Below are 24,069 nucleotides of genomic sequence, written 5' to 3'. Positions count from 1 at the left end.
CAACTTGCATAACTATTTTTTTTATTTTTTTAAGAATGTACTTGCAAAAATGAAACTCATTTAATTTGAGGCCGTAATATGAGAAAAGTGAAAATCTGTCATTTGTAACGCTAATTTTTAACCGGTCATTAATTCATATTTCAATCTGCAGGCGACCTGTCCAGGATGTGTCCCGCCTCTCGCCCGAAACGTTCGCTGGAGAAAGACACCCTTCTCGACCCCGCTGGGGACAGCGGTGTACAGAAAATGGATGGATGGGTTTGTAGCACAAAAAGTTCCAGAAATAACCAGCTATTTTGGTGATCTGACATTTCATGCTTTTATTAATTTATTTTTTCTAAACCGAGAAAATCTATGGATAATTTTACCACAGTGGAATTTAATTTTGGTATATTTTGTGAAAGACACTGTATTGCATTAGGTTTAGCAACATAAGAGGAACGTTTTCTTTTTAGTTGTTTCCACCGGGTCCTGTTTGATGCGAACTGTCGAGATTTTGTTTCCTTAGTAACAGTCCCCGCGTTAGCAACAATGCATCACACCTATCAACGAAAGAGCAAATGCAACAATTTAAACTTTTAGTTGGCGGTCTGCTCTCTATCCCCCCATAGACATAGCGAATCGTTGGCATATTGTTTTTTTCTCTACAAAATGTCTTCTCAGGAATCAACTCGTCCCTCCGATGAGGTTTTCTACATGCAGTGTCGAGCTGCTTATCTTGCTGTGTTCCGATCAAGTTTGTCTAATATATCTTCAAAACAACAGTTGTGTCGGGGTAAGAACTGCTATTAAACCACTTGCTAATTTGTTGCACAACGCTGTGTGATTTTTAACTTCTGAAAATAAGTGTCACTGAACATTGCAAATCGCTAATTTAGGTCTCAGTCAACCGTCTTGATTTTCCCTAATGTAGCCCACACATACGTCTCAAGTTAATGAGAGTACCTCAATTTGTAATCAGGAAAACTCCATAAATATCAAAGGCAGGGAAAAAATAAATCGATTAAGTGCACATAGTTATTAGTGAAAATTAATAAATGCAGTTTTGAATCAACTAGCTCCCAGGCAGACACTTGAGTAATATTAGAGAAAGTAGCTGTAGTTTTGAAGACAAAGTGATATAAAAATATATCAGAATTTAAAAACAGTATTAAACTTTCTGTTATTTACCATCCTTTTATAATGCCATGCTTGGAGGTGCTCAAATGCAATTGGCTGATACACTGGCAAGTACCTAATGACGACACAAAACTGTAGCCCCAGTTTTGAATAGTCTGACTACAGAAATATAGATTCACTACATTTATTAAATTATTTTTTCTCTTTCTTTTAATCATATCAGCTTTAAATTTGTCCAATACGAGAACCATTGGTGTTTCTCAGTTCTTCAGAGTAAATTAGTTTGCTTTTACCTATTTAATAATTAAATGCCAAACTATCATAAAATGCATTTTTGATGAAGGCAAACTTTTTTTAAGATGTTTGTTTCCACTCTCCTTGTTTCATCTTTGCTTTCTATTTTTAGTGACAATCATGTGAATATCATGTTTCTTATTTATCTTGTTTAGTTCTCCAGCAGGCTGGTAGGAATCCATCCCACGCGATTCTCAATAAATACTGGACTTCTAGAACATCTAAGCTAAACTTTGATGACTTCTGCGAGATTCTGAAATGTGAACGGAAAACCGAGGAGGCTGAGCTAATGAGAGCTTTCAGAAAACTGGATGTAAACCGTGACGGCTACATCACGCACAGCGTTCTGGAGAAGGCTCTAACATCTGTAAGTAAAATGTTTTTTTAGAATCTTATGAAATATATCTTCCACAAAGTGCAGAATATTCTCTTAACATTAGCTTCTTATTTGGTGTTTTAATTTTTGATGGTTATGGTCGTTTAGGATAGGGATCTTCAACCTGTGACTTGGTTTTCAAAATGATCCATTGTTCAAACATTTTTATTTAATGCACCAATTTGAAAGAGTCATTTTAGCTATTCTTCCATCTCTTTTCATTCAGTAACTACTCATAAAATTAGTCTCATAAGAGAATGACACTAATTTTGTATGGAATCACTGTAATCAGGATTTTTGTCATTAGGCTGCTAACTATTCACTTTATTTCTGGTTTTGTACTCATTTTTATTGAAAACAAATGTGTGTGTACAACTCAAGAAAGTAGATTCAGTTTTTTGTTGACTTTATTCTTGGAACATCAAAGGTAAACTGTGATCACTAGTCAGCATCTAAGTACTTGGAAAATAAACTGTTTTTTTTTTTATTCTCCACTGATTGTCAAAAAATTTAATCCATTCATCCATTTTGTCTGGATTAAAAACAGAGAACTTTGGGAAATTAAGAGTTGAAAACTATGGAATTTTGCTATTAGAAATGTTTAGTAGTAGCAAAGGACAACTGGGAGCCCCTGTCTTGACTTTTCATTCAGAAGAGCATGAAACTCTTGAATTCATTGAACTGCATTATGATCGGTCAGGATGTTATTTGAAATTGTCTTTGCTGTTGCAGAGTGGTGAGAAGATGACAGCTGAGGAGGCAAATGCTGTTTGTTCGTTGGCAGAGATTAACAAGGATGGCAAACTGGACTATGCTGAGGTATGCTCACGCAAGCTAACTAAATAGTTCCATCCAAAAGATATTCTTTTGAACTTTTTAAATTTCTGTGCTGATTTTTTAATTGTTTTTTGTTTGTTGCAAATCTGTCTGGATTTGTAGTTTATTCAAAAATTGAAGTCATTTATGCTCCTCTTTGTTGGCTCCCAACATTGCTCGTGTATCAGTCTCTTATTTCTATTTCTCCTGTTGCTGTCAGTTCTGCAGGCAGCTTGTGTCTACAGCAGAGCAGTGTCAAACGGCTGCTCTGGAGAAGCTAGAAGCTGACGCTAAGCTAAAGAGGCAGAACTTTGGCAGCCAGTTGTACAGCCCTCCTAAAAGCTCAGTGGCATCAGCATCATCTGCATCACCAGCTCAACATGCAGAATCAGACTCCTCTGCCAAAAAAGGTATTGAACAGAGGCTTTAGAGCAGGTTTACCCCAAATCTCCACAGTGCACCCCATGATCCGTTTTGATTAATGAGTAATAGCTGTTTTATTGATCAATTTTTCATCACCATTGTGACAAATCACCCCATTAAGGCAGTCCATGTTTCATAATAGCCAAACAACTAGGGCAGCTTGTTTAGAGGGAGGAGACATCAAAGTGTTTTGATTCTGGTAGTCATTACTGCCATTAGAAAATTGACAAAAAAATAAAAATACTTTGGTTTGAAACCACTTGGATTCAGTCAACTGCATTTTTTCAGTTAGTAATCTGTAGATTCTGTCACTTCTCCTTTGTAAGTTCTCTTTTTAAAATTTAGAACCGACTATTGAAGAAAGGATTGGAAGGGCGGAGTTCTGGGATGATAAGGAGAGTGAGGGGCCAACATTGGGAAGATGGATGGGGTTGATTTAAGTGGTCAGTCCATGTTCTTGTTATTGATTCGGGGAGGATTCCACCACTTCTCACTGGGGAGGTGATGAGGGATTAGAGAGGAGGAGCAGTCAACCACCACTGCAAAAACAAATGAGCTCCCACGCAGTAGTCTGGATTATCACGTTATTGTGCCTCTCCCATGTATTGATTTCTACCTGTTGCGCTTCAACAAGGCTTTTACCTGAGTTGCTATGCGATCACACACGTCAAATGGGTTATTTTTTTGTAGCCTCTAATGTTTTGCTTAGGTTTTGCTTTCATTCAAGTGGTAATTGTACTAATTTGTTTGAAAAAAAAAACTTTCAGAGCTTTATTTTAGCAGCATAAATCTAAAGGAGGATTACAGTGGGTTCATTTATTTCTGTATCTAACTAATAACTCGCATTTCTAATCGTCCTGATTTTCTGAGATTGGTAACAGTCCGCCACTTCATAAAAACTAGGAAAAAATTCTACCCTCAGTTTTATCTTCAAGGAATAATGTTATGCAAGAAAATTAATTTGAAGGGGTGCCTTTAGTGATTTCCTGTGGCAATGTAATTACAGGGAGCTAGATCTTGAGATTACACTTTCTCAGAACAAAAAGCAAAGTCTGCAATGTTACTTGAACTGTGCAAAGAGACTTCCAAGAAGGCAGACCATCAATAGAATTTCATCATGCAGCTAATTTTGCTTTTGGAAAACTGTGTACTGTTTGCATAGACTACTGAACTGCCTGTAATTTGCCATAGTCAAAAATGAGTCTTTTTAAAACTGAGTATTTTGCTAACTGCTGTGTGTTTCTCAGACAGCCAGTCCTCCTTTCGTCCTCCTTCTGCTCGCAGCAGACGGTCGTCCCTGTCAAACTCAGTCACAATGGCATCCAGCAGCAGTAAGGCAGGCAAAGTTCAGGAACCGTCAGATTTACAGGTAACGGAAGCTGTTAGAACATGGTACACTTGTCCTAAATGTTTGGAAATGTCCTGAAATGACATCAAGTCCTGCTTTCTATATGAAGGAGCATTTATGATAACCCCTTGGTGTTTCTATGTCCATACTAATGAGCACTGGTAGTTCTTTAACACATTTTTTCCTTCCACTAAACTTTTCATTGATATGCTTGCATAGAGCACTATGAAAACAGCCACCTTCCTTAGCAGTAATATTTTGTGACAATAATGTATGACACAATAACATAATATTTCTGTAATGAAACCCATTTTTATTTATGTAATGATCAAATTTTCTGGGATGCAGTATTTGTGGCAGTTTGTCAATTGTAATCATGAAAATGAATGTTTAACATCAATTGCATGGTTCTAAATACTTATGATAAGGCCTTGTTGTTTCTTTGTCCATACCGAATGATCAGCGTACACTCTTGGTCTTTAGTGCATTATTTCCTTACGTTAAACTTTTTATTGATATACTTGGATAGAGCACTTTTATCCATCTTCTTGAGCAATTCTATTTTGTGACAAATAACTTAATATTTCTGCAACAAAACCCAATTAAATAAGTTTATGTAATGATACAATTTTCTGAGAAACTATTCATGGGATATTTTATGAAAATAAATTCTTAACATACAGCACAAGGTACTAAATACTACTAGTATTTAGTGCCACCCAATTTTTCAGATAAATTATTGAAATAAATGAGTAATTCAATTGGATTCCTATTTCTTAAGCTCCATCTGTACATGCAGTACTATTAACTATATGATTTATTGTAAATGCCAAATCTGTACGTTTGGTAAATAACTGGATATCTTTTTGTGTTTGTATGGAGTACGGCGTTATAAGGAGGACCCAGCGTGTCGTGCAGCCGCTCGGATAGCTGAACGTAGCCTGGGGTGGATAGATATACACTGTATTGATCTGGCGCTCTTTGTTTTCACTCTTTTTGGCTTAACCCTGGCTGGTTTGCTTTACAGCAAAACGAAAAAAAAAGTAAATAAATAAACAGAACAGTACAGGTCTAAGCACTGTGTTGAGATTGGAAACGGCCAGACATCATTAAGGGTAGCAGAATGTGTGTCTAGAGACCACCTCGAAGGGGAACTTCTGCTCCCTGGATTGGCTCCCTATATGGCCTCAGGCTAATAACTACGGCTGATGAAGGATGAATGTGTAGCTGCATCAGAATGCAGATATTGCTGCATCTTCTGAGACAAGATGCAGCAAGAGACAAGATGTACACAGAAATCTACATGACAATCATTAGTTTTCTGTTTTCCTATAGCTTTTTATATGTAGATAATAGCAGAAAGAGATTAAAGGAGGTTTAATAGACTGTGTATGAGAGTGTGCGTGTGTGTGGCCGGTTTGGTGTCCTGCGACCCTGTGAAACAGTAAATCAGACCTGTGGCTGGAGCAGGTGACAGAGCCTGTATTAGTCTGCAGGCTGACCCTCTCTCTATGGAGGCATTAATTCTGATGTCCTTAACCAGTGGATGGGTGCCCATGGCATTTTCCCTCATTTAATATTGTCTGGACAAACCACCGAAGTGTTATGGTTTGATCTTTTATGCCTCTCACAGCCCAAGATAAATACTCAGAGAAAATGGCTTTTCTCTAAAGGAGTGGCATGCTCTGTCTTTATGGCACTTTTCTTTGTTTAACTTGGTGATTTATTTGTCAACTAAAAGGATATATGGCCTATTCTAGCCTTGCTTGGCCCTCAGTGTGCTTTTTACTGTGTGTCCACGTCAACTGTGTTTTCATTTAATGTGTCTCCAATGAGGGGAATGAAAACTTCCCTGTGTTGATGTTCCTGTTCAATTTCAAATTATTACCTAATTTCGGTTGTGTAGCCAGACAAAGCAACAGCAGGATTGCAAAATGGAAGAAATATTAGAATTCATAAATATCACCAAAGTAGCCCCTGGACGCTTTTGAATGAACGCTTGCTCAAGATTGAAGAGGCCATATTTATGAAGGTTAAATGGACTCCAATTTGCTCCAATCAGGTCCAGAAGGGAGACTGTCCCCAGCCCTCTGCAGACCCACGGTGTGACACGCCTGCCCTCTTCTGGCCAGCACTAGAATAGCATCTGTTTCATGTCATTGAGTTAATATAAAAAAGAAATGTTGCAGTGAATTTTTCCGCTGAAGATTCGAGTGGTAATTATAACTGTGGCAGCCTTTGTTAATCAACTGAGCTTCTTCAGCTTATTTATGCCAAACTATGTGTCCCCTGTCACAAGATCCATCCTGCTTTAAATAGGAAGTCCTAATTAGTTTTGGTTTCTGTTGACTGAATAAATGAATTTTATTGTGTAGTAGTGTCAAGATCTGAGCTGAAACCACACACATAAACATGTCCAGATGCGTAAAGCAGAATTGAATTCTTGATAAGTATTATAAAGGCCTTCAAGCAGAGATAACCATATTTTTATGACTGTTCTCCTGACTTGCCATCCAGACAACCATTAGAAATGTAAAACAGGAGTGTTTTTTGTCATTGCAGGATTGGCATCACTGCTTTATGAAAGGCTGCTTCTTTGTGGACGATAACAGCAGCTTTAGCTCTCTGCAGTACCACCTTCATCTTCCTCAGAAAACCAGTGTATATCTAACTATCCAACCGCTGAGCCTCAGCCACAGACCTGGTTAGTTTCAACATTTTCTTGAAAGAAAAATATATAAACCTGTGGCATACACACCTAAACGTTGTAGCTTGGAGGAACCCTTTTCAAGTTTTTTTTTTACAATTGGTAAAATATTGTATGAAGTTGCCTGCAAAATGCCTTTTACAGAAATTATAGCAGTACGTCACACTTTGCTTCAAGAAGCAAGGTTTTATCTGACATTTTTAAATTGGACTACAGCAATTTAGACTAAGGATTTGTTTGGGTCAGAAGCAAGTTTTAGGGCATCTAAAATTCCAACATAAAATAGATTTATTACCTTTCATGGGTCTATTTTTCATACTTTAGCTCATTAATTTAATTTAGTATGAAGGATCTGCCATTGGGCTAAATGGTGGTGCAGTTGGTAGCACTGCTGCCTTGCAGCAAGAAGGTCAATGGCCTGAATGGATTTTCCTGAAGGTCCTCACTCTATGATTTTATTTGTCATAATTTTCTTAATTCATAGAGAATACATAATGTATGTTACCGATTTTAAAAATTATTTGTGATTAAAAAGAACAACATTTTCTGTTCATCTTTTCAGATAAGCCTCCAGCATGGATGAACGTGGACACGGCTGTTTTTGTCATAACAGCAGGTGAAACCAAAGAAGACTCAGCTTTAGTATGTTTCACCGAGTCAAAAGACAAAGAAGTATGTTTAATATAAACAGGCCCTTTCATTACCAGATTTATTCGTTTTCTAAATCTATCATATATAGAATCAAATAAAATATCAGTGTTCCTACATGCTGTTGTAATTCCTGTATGTCTGCATTGTGAGATTATTTGTTGATGTTTCTTTGTTCTTGTAGAAGTATGTTTGGAAAGGAGAACTTAATGCTGGGACTTACCGCCTGCTTCCCTTCACCAGTGGCTGCAGATTAAAGAAACAAAACAAAAGTAACTTCTTGGATAAATCTGTCAAACTTGTCTACAAGACAGACACGGGAGAACCAGACCTCACCAGCGAGCTGAGGTAAACCTCTGATGTTGATATCTGTTGCTGCCACAGCGTTTGAATGGAAGATGCTCTTACGGACGTGTTTTATAAAGGGAAAGATGTCATTTATCTGTAATATTCTGTTTTTGCCACAGGGAGGTGCTGTCTGAAATCTTTGAGATGATTGACCTGGATGGAAATGGTTTGCTAAGCCTGGATGAGTACAACTTGTTTGAGCTGAGGACCAGTGGGGAGAAGTGTGACCAGGATGCCTGGGCAGTGTGTAAAGGTAGTCACTAATCAATGCAATTTAACGTGAAGAGTGCGCCCAAGTTTTTATTTTTGGTTTTGTGGGGCCAGAAAACTTTGATATGAGGAAAAACCAGCTGACCCGGCAGGGTTTTATGGAGCTGAACCTGATGGAGGCCACAGAGAAAGATGGAGACCCCGCAGACCTATGGGTGACTCTGGAATCTATGGGTTACAATCATATGCTGGAGTTAGTAGAGGTAGGTGAGCTTGTGATATGATTAACTAATTTATAGAAGTTCACTCATTTGGTTTTGAGGTGTAGGATGAATGTCAGCCAGTTAAACAAACCTTTCCTCCCGCTCTGTAAGGCATGTCCATTCCAAATAGATGTGCACTGTGAAGGCACTCAGCCATCCATGCAGCCACTTTGCTTGGACTCAGGCACCAAGCTTTTGAACCAGGCCCTCCAGAAGTCCATCACCTCAAGGTTTGGGGCCAAAGCACTTCGAGGGCATGACAACGTCTTCATCTACACCTACAGAGGAGACCACCGGATTTCCTCCCTCATAGTCAACAAGGTGGACAAAAAACTTGTCTACTCTTATCTAGCCAAGAGGGTAACAATTAAGCTTTCAACACTCATTAGAGGCATGAATTAGATTATCTGGGGCTTTTAATGGTTCATTTGAATCGTTCATCCCGTGTTTTTTGTTGTTGTTTTACTTCAAGCTTGCAGACATGCATATACCTCAGCAATATTTGTTGGAATCTCTCTTATCACAGTTTTTGTCAATATCAACAAGGTGCTGGCATAATTTTCGCTGTGTGTTTGACCACACTCTTGGCAAAGATGATAGAGCTTATCTAGAATAAAGTTTACTTTCAGAGAATAAAGTACAGAGTCACACTGAGTTGAAACATCAGTTTGTGTCCAGCTTCCAAGCTTTTACCCTCAGATGGAAGAACATTCATTTTGAAAAGTCTGAGCTGTTTGTCCACAATAAGAAGTTTGAAAAACTAACTTGAGGTTTTTAACATCAGAACATTGTAGCAGCTGTCAAACATGTCAGTGGTAGTGTTGTGCTGAGGGTCTGTTTCAGTACCAGTTACAAAGTGGATGGGTTGAGAAGAATATGAACTACATTTCCCAGGACCTTAGCCAACACAATCAGTAGTTCTTACTCAATTCAGAATCATTGACATGCAGAAGGGGTGTCCATTCTCTTGACAACAAAAGCTACACTTAAAGAATGGCTGTAGGGCTCAGAGAACAACTGAGGAGACGAAGTTGTTTAGATTTTTACCATGACTTAATGGTATCCAGAGACAGATTTGTGCAAACCTTTTTATTCTTTTAATCCTGTTTACCTGTTTAAATTACATTCTGTGTTTTCATAGATTTAAACTGGAGAAAGTTAAGCTCTACTTTCTGTTCTGCAGGCCAATCAGAAGGTGACGGTTCATGTAAACAATGAGCAGAGCAGGAACTGCTGCAGCAGCAGAGGGATGGCTGTGTTTGCTGTTGAAGTTCCAGCCAGGACCAAAATGGTAAAAAAAAAAAATCACTGTTTTACTAGTAAAGCTGGTGTTCTCTCCAACCTTGTGCATCTGTTGTGAATGTTTTGTTAGCAGTATGACAGTAGCAAACTTGTGTATTTTTCAGGATATTTACACTGTAGAAATATTTGCCATAGATTCATTTGGACCTTTTGTATTTTTAAAATGGGCTAAAGGAGATCGACAATTCAGGACATTTTAATTGGGAAAAGTAAGAAATTTTAGGTGTGAAAATGCGTGTGAACCCCTGACTATACCCACAGAAAACAGAGAAAAAAATAAAAGTAAACTAGCTGTGGTGTTATGACAGCTTAATGTTGTACCACAACACATTGAATGATTATATTTTATCTTAGATTCTAATACAAACATGTATTTCTTTTACCTGCAGGTGTGCCAACATGTGCTACCCATTAATGAAAAGCAGGAATGGGTCTATAACTGCGTGGAAACCAGTTTGCCCAGCACATAAAGCTGAAACTACTGAACATATTGCAATCATAAGAAGGTTATACTACAGAAAGACTCTCTGAAGTCTGTGTTGGAAGGTTCTACTTCTGGTAATCTATTTCAGTTCTGAAGAGTTTTGTATTTCATTTTAAATTTAGCAAAGATAAATGACATATTTTATTATGTCATCTTTTATCAACTTGTTATTGTTTGAGAAACTGAGAACTTCTTCATTGATCACATTCATTAGCTCCATCAGTAAGAATCATGCAACCTATTACAACCACAAGGTAATAGTTAATAAAAGACAGTTGTCCCTTTGTTTATTAAATTAGTTTACTCCATGTTGGTTGAGTTTTTTTTTTAAAATTGAATCCTGATTTTAATATTGAAGTTACAAAAACTCTAAAACCATTCTATAAACTGCATATCAAAATACCCTATTCAGATGAGAATGAAAGGACGCCCAACACTGGTGCTAACATGGATTTAACTGACTGCAGATGCCTCTCATTCAAAACTTGGTGTGTAAATTGACAATTTTAATTTTTTACAGTGAAATGTGCTCAAAACTATCAGTAATTTTCCTAGTGTGGTAGCGTCAGGTTGTGTCGTTTGCAGTGAAATGCATTCCTCTGGACTGCACTCAGTTCTAAACTTTACTTGGCCTCGACCTTTCCAGTGCGATCCTGACCTCCTATTTTTGACTCTTGGGCCATTATCTGCCCTTTGACTTTCACTGCTGAAACAGTAGAACCAGTTGACTTAAATGTCACATGGCATATGAGATGTAGTTAGTAACCTGAGCCTGCCTGCTCTTCTTTTCCCAACACAGTAGTATCACTCTGTGCTCTGCACTGTAGTTTCAGTTGTTTAACCACAGTGATTGTCTCTCAATAAGGCAGTTTGTGGTATTTCAGAGCAAAACATTCAAAAATAACACAGATGTAAAGACAAAAAATATGATTGTCCAGCTCTGCAAGGAAAAAAGAAATCAGAGAAGCAACCATTAATTTTCTTACTTTCATTATATCATGATATTGTGCTGCAGGAAATTATAAATGTACATCACTCTGAAAATACCATTCCCACTGAAATCAAATCATATTCATGTCAGAGAGTGGCCCAGTCAAAGTCCAGACCCAAATATAATTAAGGATCTAAAGCAAAATCTTCAAAAACATCAGCTATTTTACAAAGAAAATGAAGTTATTTATCAATTCGTAGGGAATGAGAGGCTGGTTAAAACAAACAAAAAAAAATCATAAAAAAGGGTTTTGCAAAGTATTCTCAGTTGTGTTGGATAGAAATGAATGTGATGCTTTCACACATTTTTATGTGTAGAGAAAAAATGAAAAAAAAAATAAAATAAAAACTTTCTTCTTTAAGTTCATAAAAATGCACTACATTGTGCAAATCTAACCCATAAAATCCACTAAAGCTTGTGGTAACAAAAAATATGGAAAAAGTAGTTTAAGGTTTATGAATACCAAAGTGTAAACCACTTGAATTTTAAAGTTTTAAAGAAAAAGGGGGTTCTGTTGATCAAACAGTGTGATGCAACAGGCAACTATTGCACTATTTTCAAGTTTTGAACTATTTTCCAACAATTTTGTTTCAAAATTGGCACTTTAAAACTGAAACCGACAGTGTGGACAGCTTCATTAACGGTTTATGTTCAAAAACCAATTGTTTTTGCACATTTAAACATTTTTTTAACTTTCTGTTTCTATATTTCCACTGATATGCTTTGAGGGTCACTGACATTCCAGAGTACATAACTGGACACCAAAGGGACAAAGGTCTGAAATGTAGGTGGTGTTCAATCTAAATTTGTTAAATTGCTTTTTTCTACATATTTCTCAACTAACAGTGCTAAGCAGTATGTGATCTATTAATGAATGCATAGACAAATAATGCAATAAAAGTTTTTACTTATTTAAATTCTGTTTTCTACCAAGTTTTGTTTAAAAATACTAAGTATTGAATTAAATTTAATTATATTTTATTTAGTTGCAGCACCAATTCACAGCAGATGTATTCAAGTCACTTTCCAAGTCAAAACAGGTCCAAATCATATAAAATCAAATCTATTCCAAAACAAAGCAGTGATGATTCAAAAAGCGGAAACATTTAGTAATTTTATATCTTGAAAGGTGACATATAAATACAATGGTGCTACTTACTTACTGAGTGAATTCATGACTTTGTCCTGAAAGGAGACGGCCAAACACAGAATCGCTGAACCATGAGTACTTTCAATGGGAAAGAACAGCTACACTGCAAAAACACTAAATCTTACCAAGTATTTTTTCTTGTTTAGTGCAAACATCATAATACACTTGAAATTGACATAATTAATTTATAAGTAACCTTTCAGTTATATATAGGAGCTTGTTTTAAGCAAATAAGTCTTATTGATAAAAGGTACTAGGTCCACTGACAGATTTTTTTTCACTTACATCAGAAAATTTAAAGTTATATTTTACTTTTTTAGATAGAGTGAAAGTCATATACATTTGAAATTATCCTATGAGTGTATTATACAGAACATGTTCAATTTACGTTTGTTTTACTACTAAATTGATGGTTGGGCCATAAAAACACTAATTATCTTATGTTGCATTTGACTTTCATTTAACACTTGTTTTAAATTAATGTTACTTTAACCAATGTCTTAAAATGTTTAAGAGTTATCTCTCTGCTGGGTGTGAGGAAATCCTCCTTCGTCCCAACTTGCCCTTTAAACAGAGAGGGCGGGTTTGTGTGTGAAGGGCTCCGCGTATCTGCGTACGTGTAGTCGCTTTGCTCCTGCAATTGCTCGGACCACACTGCGGATCACACGGGCAGCTCTCTGGGTGTCAATAATGGTGAAAATAACGACCGTAAAGACCAAACCGTACACGGACCAGAAGCCCGGGACGAGCGGCCTGAGGAAACGGGTGACGGTGTTCCAGCAGAACCAGCACTATGCGGAAAACTTCATCCAGAGCATTATCTCTGTCATCGACCCAGCCGAGCGACAGACGGCCACTCTGGTGGTGGGAGGAGATGGGAGGTTTTTCATGAAGGACGCGATTCAGCTCATCGTTCAGATTGCAGCAGCCAACGGGGTCAGTTGGAGAAAATAAATGATGAAAACTGCTGCCGTTTGCCCTGTGTGGTGAGCTAATGTCGCACGTCTGCTAGCAAGTGTAAATTTAGCTAGCTGTCAAGGTTGTTGGCTATTTTATTCTTACACTCCACTGTACTTTCAGTAAATACAACGATACGTTACTTCATTTTGATTAATTGTAATGCTTATTGTATTTTATGTTTAAATATAGCTAATTACCCTAATAAGCGTTTTGCGAGAGTAAAAAGTATGCTTCAGTTCATTCAATAAGCTGATAATACGTGATGCAACTGGTGTTATCAAGCTGTCGATTGTCTCCAAAGGTTGCAAAATGACCCTGGTTGGAGCAACAACAGCATTCCTGCCTTCACATGTTAGGCTCTAATTATTACACGAATTTCAGTTTAGTCTGCGTTTATGGAAAACTACTTGACTGTTTCAGAGCTCTAAAGAGTGAACTACTCTTGTATGCCCTCCACTCCCTCTGTGTATTTACCAACCACTTACATGACAGCAGAGGTCCTTCATATGAGGTGCGGAAAGGAACTTTATGGCAAGCACTTGTAAGATATAATCAAACCGCAATCCGTGTTAATAGTTTTTTTTTTTTTTTACTATTTCGATGAAAAGTAGAGAAAAGAAACAAACTAAATACATTTATCACAATTTACAAACTTAGGAAAAACTATCATGATGTTTACATGAATTTGATCCTTCTCCCCCCCAACCAGTGGTTGCATATAATTGCCACTATTCTGATGCAGCAGCAGCAAAGTGACAGGCAGTTGAAACATGTAGCCTCATACAAAAATAAGAATATAAAGTACATATATAAAAACTGAATTAAAAATAACATTGAAAGTAGCTTTCTCCTATGTGCATGTGGAATGTGCATGTGAGTAGGGTCATTAAAAAAGCATAAGATTTTAAGTTTATTTGTAAAGCACATTTCAGCAACAAGTCAGTTTAAAGAGCTTTCCATTATATAAGCACAAAATTAAAAGTTATAAAAAAACACCACACAGTCAACAATTGAGAAACCAGTGACAAACATTACATTTTGATAAGTGCCATCATCAAAATTACCAATACACATCAAATATATTGGTCAAATGGCCAAATATCATCGGATCTCATTGAATGTGAACTATAGTACCAGTCACCACTCCCCCATAGGCTGAAGCCATCATGTCATAAAATGACATCAAACAACATTTATTACATTGAGAACTACAACTTCCAGTTAAAACCCCAATAAATCAATGTAGATTGTGACAATTATGTCTCTATATATTTGCTTTTATCTGATTTAAGTTTGGACATTCATTAAGCTGCACCTTTAAGATATTCCATCATTTTACACCACAAATTCTTTGGGTCATCCAAATACCCCGAATACTTTAAATTTATTGTTTCCCTTAAACATTCCTTTCCCACTATATCACAGAAAACTGTTCCATTTTCAATATTGGAACTAGAACTACACAGCAAGCCAATTTGCACTTTTCCACATTATACTGTATTTCAAGTGTTTGAAAACGTCTTGAATTTGTCTTCCTTGTTTAAACCAATTTTTTTTGTATTATTGTGATATTCAAAACAATATCCCAATGCGTTTTTGTTTTCTTTCGAAAAACACATGATTCAGACGTCCACAGAACTCATTTCAATTGGGCGGAATTTAATTACGTTAAATCTGGCTTACTATTAAATAGTAAACTACTTTGCCATATAAACCATTACCTTTGACATTTGTGCACTAGTACTGCAGCATTTTTCGGCTTGAAGGGTTGAAACGTTTTTACTGGCTTACTACTGAGTTCCCACTTGCGTAGGTTTTAAAAAAAGATATGCAAAACAATTGGAAAAATAAATAAAGATATGTTTTCGTGCTGCTTCAGAGAATAGGCAGAGGGATACTTCCGCGTGTGGGGGTGTGTGTGACATGCGTGCAGCTAGTCACGTTGCTCTGCATAGGCTTGCAGCCTTGGAAGCAGGCAGCTGCGTCCTAAGCTGCACATATGCATCTCTCTTTGTGGTTTTAATTCGGACTTTAAGGCATTTAATAATCAGAGTCTTGTGTTGAAGAGTGGACAGTTAATAGGTGACCTTATCTTTGCCTGAAAGCAAAGTGATATTGTGCAAAATCCACCTGTATTTGTGTCATATTTGGCATTTTTTAGCAATTTCTGGTGGATGTTAGGAAATGACTTGTTGGGTAATGGTGATGTGGACTAAGCAGCAGAGAAAGGTTCAGATGTTTACACAAAACATACCAAGATGGAGATAGTGGCATTATTTCAAAACTAAAATAAGTAAAGGAGCTCGGTTTTTGGCTAACCTTCCATGCAGCTACAATAAAGTACCAACAGGCATCAGCATAAACACAAGTTACTGAAAGTAGAATAGGTTGTGCTGTTTGTGATGATTACGGAACTGAATATGACCTAATGGATGTTCAAAATTACTTCAAAACAGGACATTAACAATGTGCTAAAAGATGACTGTAGTTTGCAGCAACATATTATATTAACCTTCCATTGTATTTACTTTGTGCTTGGATCAGAGAACTTATCCAGACTGGGGTTAATCTGTGGATATGCATTGTTTTGCAGATTAATCACCTTGTAATTGGTCAGAATGGCATAATGTCCACCCCAGCAGTCTCCTGTGTGATCCGCAAGATAAAGGCCGTGGGCGGCATCATCCTCACAGCCAGCCACAACCCAGGAGGCCCCAGTGGAGACTTTGGCATCAAGTACAACATTTCCAGTGGAGGTGAACAGAGATTAAAAACAATCACTGTGGAGAAGTGGTTATATTTTTCTATAATTTATAATTATATTAATTAATTAAGTAATTAATGAAGTATTTCTGCAAATGATGGTTTTCTTCAAACTGTTTTTCTCCAGGACCTGCTCCCGAAGGCATCACAAATAAAATCTTTGAGATCAGTAAAGGCCTTCAGGAGTATCAGATCTGCCCTGAGCTGAAAGTGGATCTGGGTACAATTGGGAAGCAGACCTTTGAAGTAGACACTTTTAAGCCTTTTATAGGTAAACTCTTATGTGTAATTTGAAATTAGTGGCAAGAAATGTTCATTAAATTTATGTTTGCCTCATCAAATCTTTATTTCTAGCACAGCATTTAGACCATGGGTCTCCAATCTTTACTGTCCATACAGCCATTTTTACTCTCAAGCTAACCAAATAAAACTTGTCTATAGCCACAAATGTCCCACGACTCTGGGGACTATCACTTTAGATAAGTATCTACTATAAGAAATGTTCTGTCATTTTAAAGAACCACAGTTTTATTTCTGTTTTTAGGATTCCAAATAAAGATAAACACAAAATTTAGCAAAAAGAAGATGAATTTTTTTCTGTGGCATGGAAAATGATGTAAAAAACCCCCACATGGAGTTCAACCTGATCACATAAAAACAGATAATAAAAACAAAAAAACCTAAAAGAAGTACTTTTAGTTTTACTTGTACTTTTGATGACTTTCTTTGTGAAATTTCAAGATATACTGTATATGGAAGGAATAAACTTAAAAACTGTTTTTCACCTTTGCTTTAGACGTTTGATGTAATATTTATTTAATTTGAAATGTATTGAGTCAAGCTGCTAATGTCCACGTCTTCAGAATATCTGTTCTAAAATGCTCATATTTTGCCCTTAGTGGAGATTATTGACTCAGTTGAAGCCTACGCTGAGATGTTAAGGGGCATCTTTGATTTTGCTGCGTTGAAGGATCTTCTTTCTGGCTCTAACCACATTAATGTGCGACTGGATGCGATGCACGGAGGTATGAAGCTGCCATGAAACTCATATAACATCATAAACTTGTATGAACATATTACCTGTTATTTATGTTATTTTCTCCCCCTAGTGGTGGGTCCTTATATTAAGAAGATAGTCTGTGAAGAGCTGGGTTCTCCTGCCAACTCTGCAGTAAACTGCGTCCCTCAGGAGGACTTCGGTGGTCATCACCCTGACCCCAACTTGACCTACGCCGCTGACCTGGTCAACACCATGAAAAGTGGAGAGTATGATTTTGGAGCCGCCTTTGATGGAGATGGTGTAAGTTGCTACGTATTTTGGGGGGAATTACTTTTACAGCTATAAATCTAGCAGAGTGTTTGGGTGTTGCGTTATTAGTTGATGATATCAATGCTAATAAAATACTTTATTAAACACTGTTTTTATTGGGTTATAGTTATTTTTCATATGTAGACTGGATTGTGGTATCCAAATCATTGCTTCTATCATGTTTTCCTCTCAGCCTTTATTCTTGACACTTATCTCATGTTTCATCAAATAAATAGAATTCAATACTACATTTTATGACTGTAAAAAATAAAAAGATAAAAAGATTTTTCAAACTTATATTTTAATAAAGTTCAATCATGTTCAAGACTGTTCCAAACACTGATAAGCTGGATTCTAGGAAGTAATGTTTGAGTTTGGTTTTACTATTTTTATTGAAGGGAAAAGTGTAACAGAAAATGGAGGAGAAGGCAGCAGTCATCGAAATAATGTCATACAGACCAGAAGAGAACCGGCTGACATCCCAGTGAGGTTTACATGGTGAACATTCACTCCTGATCTCTGTTTAGGATCGAAACATGGTGCTGGGCAAACATGGCTTCTTTGTGAACCCTTCTGATTCTGTGGCTGTAATTGGTGCCAACATCACCTGCATCCCGTACTTCAAAAAGACTGGCGTCAAAGGCCTGGCCCGCAGCATGCCCACCAGTGGAGCTTTGGACAAGTAAAAGACAAACGCATTCTATAAATGTTAATCTTAATTTTATTTCATAGATCCATTATGTGATTTATTATCTACTCCTATTTCTTCCAGTGTGGCCAAAGCTCTGAAGATGCAGTTGTATGAGACTCCGACGGGCTGGAAGTTCTTTGGGAACTTGATGGATGCTGGTAAACTCTCACTGTGTGGAGAGGAGAGTTTTGGCACTGGTGAGAGAAAGTCTGCCTCTCTTAGGAGAAAACATCTTTACCAGTTTTCACACACATCCATAACTTCTGCATTGTACCCTCACAGGGTCGGATCATATCCGTGAGAAGGACGGCCTCTGGGCCGTCCTGGCATGGTTGTCCATCTTGGCCAGCAGGAAGCAGAGTGTGGAAGAGATTATGAAGGATCACTGGCAAAAGTTTGGCAGGAACTTTTTCACAAGGTCAGAAGTAGTACAAGCTTCAATTCTTTCTTTCTTAGAAAGTCATTAATGAGAGTTAGTTTTCTAGTTTGTTATGTAGCACCATGTGGTGGAAGAAGAGGGAACTGCAAGACATAGAACATTAAATTCTCTTCTTGCCATTTATTTCATTTTATTCCCCCCTTTGTTTGTAGATATATCCAGGATTCATGCAGGTGATTGAAATCTTTGAAAATAAGGTGTTTTCAAGGTTTGGAAAGTGCTTGATTTCTGTATAAAGTTTGTGAAAGTGCTTGATACTCAAACTCCACAGTTTTTTGGGTTTTTTTTTTTTAAATAAAGGGCAATTTAACATTTTATTAAAAATCTACCTTTGGAAAACATTATTTACAGTTGAAGCCAGATATTTACACACATCTTATAAAAAAAAAAAAAAAAAAAAAAATTTCACAGATGTTCCCTGCCACACCAACCTCTGTGCTGCTCTCTTCTCCTCTTACATTTGATTACCAAGTATCAAATGTACAAGTATGGACATTTGATACTTTTCATGGACCTAAAACATGAAAAGTTTTAGTTGACCTAAAACTTTTCATGTTTTAGGTCAAGTTAGAATTTCCAAAACGATTTCTATTTGCTAAGAGCCAGAAGACTTGGTGAGACAATTGTTTTGGAGATTTCTTTTGTAACTTTCTTTATACATTGTGTTTAAGTATTTCATTTGAACAGGCTGGTCTTTGAGCTATCTGTAATTTGTTTGTTAAATTATTGTTTTGTTCCCCTACCAGTCAAGTATACAGCAACTTAGAATATAAGTTGCTGTATACCAGGATCATGGTTTTTGTTCTTTCACAAGAAGTAATCATAAATTGAAACTATTTTTTTAGATTATTTACATCATTTTTAACTCCATGTGGTGCTGGAAAAGTTTCCAGACTTATATTAAAATGCTTGAAAAGTGCTTAAATTTTACTATTGGGAAAGTGTACAAACCCTTTATGTGAAAACTTTCCATTCTCCTCTCTTTCTCTTATAGGAAATGTATCATAACACACTAGCAACAATATTCGGTCTTTATTCCACTCTGTTTGTATCAAATTTGCTTTATCTAGGTACGACTATGAGGAGGTCGACTCAGATGCCGCAAACAAGATGATGAAGGATCTGGAGACACAAATGTCCGACCCGTCATTTGTTGGAAAGCAGTTCTCATCGGGCGACAAGTCGTACACAGTGGCCGTTGCTGACAACTTTGCCTACACAGACCCCGTAGATGGAAGCTTGTCCAAAAACCAGGTAGGAATCCTGCAGAACTGGATGTTATCCTCATTTTCCTGCTGTTATTACAGGGCCTATTCAAAGTATTGAAACCCTTCCAGAACCTTCCTAATGTTGCCATGTTAGAACCACAAAGAACTGTATACTTTATTAGTAATGTGTATCTGTTTTTTAAATTTTTGGTTTTCAAATAAAGAAAATTAAGTGTGACAGTAATTTGTAGTTAATCCTGCTTATTTTGTTTACAGCCTTCCTATGGCATAATGCTGCCAAGACCATGTGTTGCTGCTTATAATGTATGTTATGTTTTCAAGGTGACTGCAGCATTTACTTGCTGACCAAAAAGTTTTATGTTGGTCTCATCAGACCAGAGCAAAAGTGTTTCTTTGGGTCACAAATCTCAATAAAACACATTAAAGTTTGTAAGGCACCATGATGAAATGTGAAAAAGGTTCTCCTACTTGTGTCTCTGAGGTCATTTAATATTTTATACTGAACCTGTATTGTTTGATATATTATGACTTCTATTACTCAGAAATTGGCTTGACGCTTGATTAAGTCATCAGTTCAGTTTTGTAATCCTACCATGAGCGTCCTGATTTCCACACATGGACATGGTTTTTCTTTTATCAGTTTTGGCCCTATTTTCTTTTATCAGTTTTGGCCCCCCTCTTGTTACCTCCCCTTTGCTCCCTCAGGGCCTCCGGATCATTTTCGCCGACGGTTCCAGGATCATTTTCCGTCTCAGCGGCACAGGCAGCGCGGGAGCAACCGTCCGGCTCTACATAGACAGCTACGAGAACGACGGCCAGAAAATCCTCCAGGATCCACAGGTCAGGACATCCAGCAGTGAGCTGATAAGAAAATTAGAGGGAAAAGACGTATTCATTTCTTTGTCACAGCACACTCCACCCAGATTCCAGCAGGAGTGCCAGAAGCGGACTCCACTGTGGTTTCTGCCAGCTCTCAGTGGGTGGAGGTCTTCAAAAACACAAGCATGAGACATTTTATTCAACATGAGAGCTGATGATGATGGAGATGTTTGGCAAAGTTTTGAGTTCTGACAGCTTATCAGGGCATGTAGGAAGAGAGAGAAACATTACACACAGGGAAAAAATAGAGAGCATATGTTCCAGCTGACACTTTATAAAGTGGTTCTGACTGGTGTGGACAGGGATGTGATACAGTACAAGAAGGAGAGAACGTGGAAAACAGTTCTTCCCCTGGTTCCCCATTTTTCCTTTGAGGTTATGGAGCGTGGATAAAGCGTTTAGCAGAAACACGCCGCTGCAGATTCTTAACTTGACAGGAAAATATCCCCGGAGGAATGATTCAGTGGGCTGATCTTGGCAAGATGTGATTTGCAGACCCAAAGGAAAAAGGAGAAAGCAGTTTGTAAAAAATAAGAAAAAAATCTAAATTCAGGATTTCATTTTCCCCACTGAGTAATCAAATATTACTTCCCAACTAAATATGGACATTTATCTGCCATATTTAGTTGGGAGGTTTTGCAAGGTTTTGGGCTAATTCTTACTGGCAGTTTAAGGTTGATAAATGCAATTTTTCAACTTTTCATATTAAAATGTTAATTTTATTTTGAAATATATCCAATGATATATGGTTCATGTGGAGTCTTTACGTTTCTGGAAAATTCCATTGTTGCATTTTCCAGATCTGAAAAAGTATTGGAAAATATTTGTGTTTCCAGACTTTAGTTTTTGTTTAATTATCTAAAAGTTGGCTTTATTTATCTATTTATTTGTCTATCTGTCTATTTATCCATCCACTCATTCATCCGTCTGTTATTTATTCATTTTCCCTGTAATCATCTCTCCATTCACCCAATCATTTGTTGTTATCTGTTCACTTGTCTGTTTATCAGTTTTTTCACTGATTCATCTGCCAATTTATCCATCTTTACATTCACCCATTCATCCATTACTTGATTCATTTGTCCATATATTCATTTATCTATCCATCCATGCCTTCAAGTGATTAGTGCAATATTAAAAATTTCAGATATTTAGTTTTTGTCGTCAATGAAAATGTAGAGTCTCAGAGTCTTGGTCTAACAGAAATCTTTTTAAATGTAGCTGTATTTAAAATATTATGAGTTTTTTAGTAAGGCTTTGTTGAGACTACTTAGTCTGAAAACAGAAGTTGTTAAAGTAATCCTCTGCTTCAAGCAGCTCTGGGGATTTGGTCAATCTTTGTGTATCAGAATTGTCTGTTTTTATTTATTATTACTTTTCTTCTAACGTCTCAGTTGTCTCTGCTTGGATTCTAGTAGACTCTGTTCAAGCTCAACGGAAAAGCCACAGCTATCGATACTTCTCTCTGAACTTTAAATATGTATTTTAAAGCCAGTATAAAAGCTATTATCTGTATCTTCTTTGTTCAAAAAACAAGATAATATTTAGTTAAGTGCTGTTTTTCAACTTTTCCTCCACATGTTACACAATGAAAAAGAATTTATTCTTCCACCAGATGAAGAGTAAATGAACACATTGTTGCGGATATGTTCATGTGTTAGTTTTTCTTTGTTTGTCTTTGATGTCTGATGTATCGTGTTTTTATGGAAGGCATCAGACAGGTTATATAAACAGAATTTCCATTTTTATGGACAATAAAGTCTTTATCTTATCTTGATCCTTGTTATAACTTGGCACACAGTAATGTTTTTGCTCCCATCAGCAGAACCAGAAAGCAACAAAAAAAAAAAGAAAAACAGTTTGCATCTCAGAAAAAACAGATAAAAAAATATTTATTCCAAAACTGAAGGAAACTGATGAAGGAAAATTTATGCCGGGGCAAAGTGAAATTTGTTGGTCAAAACGGAAATGTAGCGTGTTGTTTGGATGTCTGTCATTTTGTGTGGTGGTTGAACATTAACTTACTTTAAAGCATTAGTTAAAGTAGAGAAAATGTCAGTACTTTTAAAGTAGCACTGCCTTTAGAAAGAGTCATCTCAGTCTGCTGTTGTAACACCTTTAAGACTATGAAATCACCACTAGATGTCACTACAGCCTACACACCATAAGAGGTAGTGAACTCTTGGTAAGCAATGGTGGGATTTTTTTGTTCTTTATATTTAGTATAACGCAGCTTGGTCTCTCCTCTACCAGTCAGCAAGACATTTTTTACTGTGCATGTAGCCTGGATGGTAAACTGAACAGGAAGTCTGTTCCACTTACTTCCTTTTGCTGTGTCCATCTCCAGGTGATGCTGGGCCCTCTGGTGGACATCGCTCTGAAGGTCTCCCAGCTCCATGAACGGACCGGACGCACCGGCCCCACTGTGATCACATGATTCAGCAACACAATACCTCCGTTCTGTTTAGTGGGGTTAATGCTGCCACAGCCTTCCTAAAGCTAGAGATAGATTCAAATAAAGGGAAACACAGGATGAAAAGAAGAAAATACACAAGAACAAAATAGGTCAAAATAAACAAATGCACAGGAGCTCAACTCGTTTCCTCTATGGAAACGTATTCAGTCCAGGAAATGTTTTTGTTTGACTCTGGTGCACAGCAAAATCATGTAAAGCAGATCCTGCTAAACTGAACATAAATCAGCTTTTCTGGGCAGCCTTACCCCTTGTGTCGTCACTTCTCCCTGTGATGCTGTTGGGTCTTCCTTTTTCTGTATTTGTCCAAGCTACCGACATCGCCTTTAAACCTGAGCCACAGATGTAGTATCAAGAATTAACAAACTGGTTATGAATAAAAAGAGCCTTGTGGGAAAGAACAGTGGTCAGATTTGTTTTTTAGTGTTTTAAGCATAGATATTCTTTTAAGTTTACTGTTGGATCTTAGTAAATTAGAATATAATCAAAAAAATTAATCTGTAATTTAGAATAATTTTTTTTTATGGATGATTCATTACATGCAAAGTGATATATCTTTATTTGTAACAGAATAAGACATAGACCAATAAAGCTTGTCAGCAAAGTGTAGAAAAAAAAAAGTTTCTACAATGCTCTTCCTTCCACTTAACTTTCCTTTATCATGTTTGCTTTAGTTTAACAAACTTGCCTTTAACCAGCTGTTTTCTGGCTTGCTCTTTCTATGAAGGGTGTCATTTACTACTAAGCAAACTTCATTTTATAATGTAAGTATGTAATTTCTTTATTAAAATTAGTTTTTTCTTTGGTGTTATGAAATTCAGAGAAATTGAATTCTGGTTTTAATGAG

The 24,069-nt window shown here is 36.9% G+C and overlaps 2 protein-coding genes across 2 annotated transcripts; both read left to right on the top strand.

Moving 5' to 3' along the window:
* Window positions 1-473: 473 nt before the first annotated feature.
* efcab7 (EF-hand calcium binding domain 7) lies at window positions 474-12,182 on the top strand. The gene is made up of 13 exons (XM_044128881.1): window positions 474-775; window positions 1,569-1,780; window positions 2,522-2,608; window positions 2,826-3,015; window positions 4,276-4,397; window positions 6,939-7,080; window positions 7,646-7,755; window positions 7,916-8,079; window positions 8,199-8,332; window positions 8,404-8,552; window positions 8,664-8,873; window positions 9,736-9,843; window positions 10,244-12,182. The coding sequence occupies exons 1-13, from the start codon at window positions 652-654 to the stop codon at window positions 10,322-10,324; spliced, it is 1,833 nt and encodes a 610-aa protein (XP_043984816.1). The 5' UTR covers window positions 474-651; the 3' UTR covers window positions 10,325-12,182.
* An 877-nt stretch (window positions 12,183-13,059) lies between these two features.
* pgm1 (phosphoglucomutase 1) lies at window positions 13,060-23,623 on the top strand. The gene is made up of 11 exons (XM_044128880.1): window positions 13,060-13,415; window positions 16,033-16,195; window positions 16,330-16,473; window positions 17,102-17,227; window positions 17,312-17,502; window positions 18,039-18,193; window positions 18,284-18,399; window positions 18,485-18,620; window positions 19,712-19,895; window positions 20,576-20,710; window positions 23,097-23,623. Exons 1-11 carry the CDS (start codon window positions 13,170-13,172, stop codon window positions 23,184-23,186), a joined length of 1,686 nt encoding a protein of 561 aa, XP_043984815.1. The 5' UTR covers window positions 13,060-13,169; the 3' UTR covers window positions 23,187-23,623.
* The last annotated feature ends 446 nt before the right edge of the window (window positions 23,624-24,069 follow it).

Source organism: Gambusia affinis, linkage group LG10, assembly GCF_019740435.1.
Source record: "Gambusia affinis linkage group LG10, SWU_Gaff_1.0, whole genome shotgun sequence".
Taxonomy (NCBI): domain Eukaryota; kingdom Metazoa; phylum Chordata; class Actinopteri; order Cyprinodontiformes; family Poeciliidae; genus Gambusia; species Gambusia affinis.
Note: the sequence above shows the minus strand (reverse complement) of the source record. Positions and strands in the feature narration are given on the sequence as shown.

Excerpts from the sequence above, each read along its gene's own strand:
- pgm1 (XM_044128880.1), top strand. The coding sequence starts at position 13,170 with ATGGTGAAAATAACGACCGTAAAGACCAAACCGTACACGGACCAGAAG. Across the intron at positions 17,503-18,038 it reads CCGCCTTTGATGGAGATGGT|GATCGAAACATGGTGCTGGG; the intron begins GTAAGTTGCTAC and ends ATCTCTGTTTAG. Across the intron at positions 20,711-23,096 it reads AAATCCTCCAGGATCCACAG|GTGATGCTGGGCCCTCTGGT; the intron begins GTCAGGACATCC and ends GTCCATCTCCAG.
- efcab7 (XM_044128881.1), top strand. The coding sequence starts at position 652 with ATGTCTTCTCAGGAATCAACTCGTCCCTCCGATGAGGTTTTCTACATG. Across the intron at positions 776-1,568 it reads AAAACAACAGTTGTGTCGGG|TTCTCCAGCAGGCTGGTAGG; the intron begins GTAAGAACTGCT and ends TATCTTGTTTAG. Across the intron at positions 3,016-4,275 it reads AGACTCCTCTGCCAAAAAAG|ACAGCCAGTCCTCCTTTCGT; the intron begins GTATTGAACAGA and ends TGTGTTTCTCAG.